The sequence below is a fragment of the Rhynchophorus ferrugineus genome, unplaced genomic scaffold (genome assembly GCF_030347505.1).
Source record: "Rhynchophorus ferrugineus isolate W39M unplaced genomic scaffold, kcgeb_rfMv2 rfM146, whole genome shotgun sequence".
NCBI lineage: Eukaryota > Metazoa > Arthropoda > Insecta > Coleoptera > Curculionidae > Rhynchophorus > Rhynchophorus ferrugineus.
Genome location: NW_027472724.1, coordinates 251,283 through 257,620, shown reverse-complemented (window position 1 = coordinate 257,620; position 6,338 = coordinate 251,283). Strand labels below are relative to the sequence as shown.

Genomic DNA, 6,338 nt, shown 5'->3' with positions numbered 1-6,338 from the left:
TGAATTGGAACGAAATCGCCAATAGATAAGACCATGTTACAATTTGGGCCCAAGTTAGAAGCAGAGCCAAAGGTGTAAATTATCGATAGTCCATATCTCGGAAACTATAAGAGATAATGCAATTTGGCAACCGGCAATGTAATTAGCATGCCGAATATTACTTGGAATGTGAATTGGAACGAAATCGCCAATAGATAAGACCATTTTACAATTTGGGCCCAAGTTAGAAGCAGAGCCTAAGGTGTAAATTATCGATAGTCCATATCTCGGAAACTATAAGAGATAATGCAATTTGGCAACCGGCAATGTAATTAGCATGCCGAATATTACTTGGAATGTGAATTGGAACGAAATCGCCAATAGATAAGACCATTTTACAATTTGGGCCCAAGTTAGAAGCAGAGCCTAAGGTGTAAATTATTGATAGTCCATATCTCGGAAACTATAAGAGATAATGCAATTTCGCAACCGGCAATGTAATTAGCATGCCGAATATCACTTGGAATGTGAATTGGGACGAAATCGCCAATAGATAAGACCATTTTACAATTTGGGCCCAAGTTAGAAGCAGAGCCTAAGGTGTAAATTATCGATAGTCCATATCTCGGAAACTATAAGAGATTTAGGGTACAGGTGCGGTTAGATAAAGACAATATCTTTGATGATTTATTTCCGTTCAAATGGAATATAATTATATGCAGAAACACTATTAATTTTTGACGAGCAGATATTATACAATAAACCAGATATTAAACACTAAACCAGATATTATACACTAAACAAAATCACACTATATGAATATAAAAATAAAGAAATGCACGTGGCAGGGTTACCTTCAGATGTTACGAACAGTGGCACGTCTGATCACTCTCAGAGTCGGGAACGGAAAAGAACATCGAGGCGTCGCGTCATCCCCTAGCTTCACCACCCGAGGTTGCCACGTCGTACCCTCTGTCAGTACCACTTGTTGCCACCTCACCGTGGGTGCTAACTTCAGGTATGTGCAACGCCTCGAGTAGATCTGTGGGCTGCTGATAATTGCGGGAAAATTCGAAACATCTGACGGTCGCTACAGTACTCCCCCACCAGAATTTTACCGACAATGATTATACAGATTACATATACGAATACAAATATACAAATACCTACAAACGTACCCTAATACCTTACATATATTACCTACGTAATACTATATTAACCTAATAAAAATCTCGATACAAAAAAAACAACATCTAACTTACATCTATCTATATCTAACGGATGAGCGATATATGTCACCTAATACAAAAGTAATATTAAAAGAATGACATCCTAGCGATAAAATTCTAATTGCGTAATCCTAATTTGTGCTTAATAAAAAACAAACAAACAACAACAAAAACTATTACCTAGACAAAAGGAGCCTACACCCATATACTGTACCATTAGACATTTCTACCTGGGTTGATTATGGATACCCCGCCTGATACCGATCGGGAAATCGAACCCGTCTTGCTGATCGTCTCAGTTGTGGAGGGGAATGGGGGTCTGGATTTTGTTGCGTCGCCACGATCACTATTCCGTCATCATCTAGATCGCTTTCTCGTGGTCTGAGGTTGTCGTTGATACGGTATGCTGGTTTCAATCTATCGATCGACACCGGGACTTGTTTTCCTCGCATTAAAAGTATGAAGACCTTTTCACTGCGAGAAATTACTTCGTACGGTCCATCGTAGGGCATTTGCAGTGGCGTTTTGGGGCTATCGTGACGTACGAAGACGTGCGTAGCTGTGGCAAGGTCTTTGAAGACGAAAATCTTGTTGTCGCCATGTCTTGTTCCTTCAACTGGTCGCAACAACTCGAATTGCCTTCGTAAATTGCGCACGAAATCGACGGAGTTGTCTACCTCCTTAGTGTTGGTTACCAGGAATTCGCCGGGCAGCCGTAATGGTTCGCCGTAAACCATCTCTGCTGTAGTGGATTGTAGATCCTCCTTCCACGCAGAACGAATGCCCAGCAAGGCGGTTGGGAGGGCTTCCGTCCAGCGGTCAGGTTGGAGGCACTTGATCGCGGATTTTAATTGACGGTGTAGGCGTTCGACCATACCGTTGGCAGCTGGGTGGTAGGCCGTTGTCCGCAGGTGCATGGTTCCCATGAGATGATTGAGGCAACGGAAGAGTCGAGATTCGAATTGTCTGCCCTGATCTGTAGTAATCCGAAGTGGGACGCCGAACCGCGCGACCCAGTTGCTGTAGAAGGCCCTTGCCACGGTCTCTGCTTCCTGGTCTGGTAGGGGAATCGCCTCCGGCCACCGCGAGAAACGGTCGACGCACGTCAGGCAATACCTGTAACCTTGGGAATACGGCATTACAACCAAATCTACGTGGACATGTTCGAATCGGCGAGAAGGCATTTGAAAGGTGCCGATCGCAGAAGAGACGTGTCTGGTGATCTTAGCTTGCTGGCACTGGGTACAAGCGCGAGCCCAGGTGCGACAATCATTATCGATGGATGGCCATACGTACCGTTCCTTCATTAGCCGTACTGATGCTCTGACTCCAGGATGTGACAGCCCATGAATTGCGCTGAAGGCTGTCCTGCGGAAAGCTTTTGTTAGAAATGGTCTAGCGGTTGGTGTCTTGACATCGCAGTATATCGCTGTAGTTGAGCCGGGGATGAGAACTCTTCGCATGTCCAAGCCCGTGTTATCATTTTCCAAGTAACTGCGTAACTCCTCGTCTCGTTCCTGGGATGCTGCTAAGGCCTCGAAATTGACTGTTGGTGATGTAATCTCATCGATGCGGGAAAGTGCGTCAGCTACGATATTATCCTGCCCGGAGATATGTTGAATGTCTGTGGTGAACTGACTAATGAAATCGAGATGCCGGAACTGGCGCGGAGAACATTTGTCGGTCTTCTGACGGAATGCGAATGTCAGCGGTTTGTGGTCTGTTAGTATCGTGAAGTGGCGTCCCTCTATCATATGACGAAACCGCTGCACAGCACTGTAGATCGCTAGTAATTCACGATCGTACGCACTGTATTTACACTCCGCTTGGTTAAGTTTTCTTGAAAAGAAACCAAGCGGTTTCCAATGGTCTCCTGCGCGTTGTTGTAGGGCGGCTCCAATGCAGTAGTCTGAAGCGTCGCACACCAGTGATATTTCTGCCCCTGGTTCCGGATGTGCCAGTAAGGTTGCTCGGGTCAGCTGATCTTTGCATTCCTCGAAGGCTTTTTCTGTTGCCTCATCCCACTTGATTGGCGTCTTTCCTTTGATGTTGTTCTTCAGGAGTTCGTTGAGCGGTGCTTGGGTTCTGGCTGCTCTGGGTATAAATCTCCGATAAAAATTAATCATACCCAGAAATTGTCTTAACCCTCTCGCCGTTTCTGGCCGTTCAAACTCCCGTATAGCAACCACCTTGTCTGGGAGCGGCTCGGTCCCTTTTTCTGAGACCCGATATCCGAGGAAGTGAACTTCGGCTAGTCCAAAACAGCATTTACTGGGATTGATCACCATGCCATATTGCTGCAGACGCTCGAACAGAGTTTGAAGATGTTGCCGATGTTCCTCCTCTGTTGTTGATGCCACCAGGATGTCGTCGATGTAGGCATAGCAAAAATCAAGTCCCAAAAGTACCTCGTCAATGAACCGTTGAAAGGTCTGTGCTGCATTTCGAAGACCGAAACCCATGACTGTAAATTCATACAAGCCGAAAGGAGTTGTAATGGCGGTTTTCGGGACATCTTCGGGTGCCACGGGTATTTGATGGTATGCTCTCACTAGGTCGATGGTTGAAAATACCTTTTTCCCGTGGAGTGTCTGTGTAAAGTCTTCAATATGCTTAACAGGGTATCGGTCTGGGATGGTGCGTGCGTTGAGCGCTCTGTAATCGCCGCAAGGACGCCATTCGTCGCCTTTTTTGGGGACCATGTGTAACGGAGAAGACCAGCTACTCTGTGACGGGCGGCATAATCCTAGTTTCAACATGGTCTCGAATTCCCTCTTGGCGTCTCTTAGTCGGTCTGGAGCCAAGCGTCGTGGTTTCGCAGCTACTGAAGGTCCGGGTGTCGTGTTTATATGGTGTACCGTCGCGTGTTTTATGGCGGCCGTTTTACACGCTCCATCGGGTCGAGTGATTTCCGGGAACTTCTGAAGGATGTCGTGATATCGCGAACTGTTGTTTATGAGTTTTATACTCGCGATATTTTCGTACTGCGGTTGTCTCCCGTTGACACTCATGCGCGTATTACGGTCCACCAATTTCCTGTTTCTCAGATCAACTAAAAGGTCGTAGTGAACCATAAAATCAACCCCGATAATAGGCCGCGAGACATCCGCGATAACGAAACTCCATGGAAAATCGCGTCGTAAACCGAGATTTAACGTCATTGTCTTAAAACCATACGTCGCTATGATATTGCCGTTCGCCGCAGTCAGATCGTAGTTCGTTTTTTTCCGATGTCCGTTCACCAACCGCCGCGGAAACACGCACAAATCCGCTCCTGTATCCACCAGGAATTCCTGGTTGCTGTTCCGATCTTTGACGAACAGGCGGCGCGCGATATGATGGCCGTCACTTGCCGCCATTAGTGACCGCCCGGCTGGTTTCCCGCATTCGCGCTTGGGCTTCTATCGTAACGGCACCCCGGTCTGCACTTCCGTGCCCTTTCGGCGTAATTGTAATGATACCAGCACAAACCATCGTAGAGCTCGCCACCGCGAACCCGAGACCGGTCGCGACTTGAAGAGCGCGATGACGATCGGCTACGACTTGACGAGCGCGACGATGCCCGGGTACGGAACGACGCGCGTTGGTGCTCTGCTACCTCGTCAACTTTGGCTTGCAGCCCGTGAATCTGCAGCCTCAACCGCGCGAATTCCTCCGCCAATTGGCTCCCCGAATTATTCGTCGGTGCCGTACCGCCTGCTGGCCGCCACGAGCCTATGGAGTCTTTGATGTTGTCAGCGATTTTCGCCAGGTCTTCCAGCTTGGTGCTCCCTTGCTGCGCCGCGATACTAGCTCGGGTAATGGGGTCTAGTTGGCTCATCCATATTACTTTAATTATATCCTGGCCCGCTGCGTCCCCTGCTAATGACTGTAACCGACGGAGAAACTGCGACGGGGTGCGGTCACCGATTTCTTCCCGTTCGAGGAGTTGCCGTGTCCGGTTCTGGATTGACAGCCCTAAGCATTCCCGGAGCGCCTCTTTTAATTTGCTGAATGGATCTTCAGCTTCCGGTGGGGGATTAAATAAGAGGCCGCGCACCTCCTGAGTATAGATGGGGTCCAGTGCTGCCCCTACGATCTCAAACTTTTCGGCACTTGTAGTTATCCCTGCGTGTTTCAAGGTCCACTCGACCTGCAGGAACCACATCTCTGGATCGTTCGGATTGAACGCAGGCAATCTGACGTTTGAAGCCGACATGATGCTTTACAACGAGTAAACCAGACAACAAAATGGCGTCGCAAACCAAAAAAAAATAACTAAACCTTCAAGAATCGAAAATAAACCAGAAAAAAAAACGAAATGTGGAATATAACACGATATCGCACGTCGTGGTCACCAATTTAGGGTACAGGTGCGGCTAGATAAAGACAATATCTTTGATGATTTATTTCCGTTCAAATGGAATATAATTATATGCAGAAACACTATTAATTTTTGACGAGCAGATATTATACAATAAACCAGATATTAAACACTAAACCAGATATTATACACTAAACAAAATCACACTATATGAATATAAAAATAAAGAAATGCACGTGGCAGGGTTACCTTCAGATGTTACGAACAGTGGCACGTCTGATCACTCTCAGAGTCGGGAACGGAAAAGAACATCGAGGCGTCGCGTCATCCCCTAGCTTCACCACCCGAGGTTGCCACGTCGTACCCTCTGTCAGTACCACTTGTTGCCACCTCACCGTGGGTGCTAACTTCAGGTATGTGCAACGCCTCGAGTAGATCTGTGGGCTGCTGATAATTGCGGGAAAATTCGAAACATCTGACGGTCGCTACAGAGATAATGCAATTTGGCAACCGGCAATGTAATTAGCATGCCGAATATTACTTGGAATGTGAATTGCAACGAAATCGCCAATAGATAAGACCATTTTACAATTTGGGCCCAAGTTAGAAGCAGAGCCTAAGGTGTAAATTATCGATAGTCCATATCTCGGAAACTATAAGAGATAATGCAATTTGGCAACCGGCAATGTAATTAGCATGCCGAATATTACTTGGAATGTGAATTGGAACGAAATCGCCAATAGATAAGACCATTTTACAATTTGGGCCCAAGTTAGAAGCAGAGCCTAAGGTGTAAATTATTGATAGTCCATATCTCGGAAACTATA

At 46.7% G+C, this 6,338-nt stretch overlaps 1 protein-coding gene across 1 annotated transcript; it reads right to left on the bottom strand.

The window, feature by feature from the left end:
- Positions 1-4,566: 4,566 nt before the first annotated feature.
- Positions 4,567-5,406, bottom strand: LOC143205966 (uncharacterized). The gene has a single exon (XM_076418959.1). It carries the CDS (start codon positions 5,404-5,406, stop codon positions 4,567-4,569), a length of 840 nt encoding a protein of 279 aa, XP_076275074.1.
- Positions 5,407-6,338: the final 932 nt, after the last annotated feature.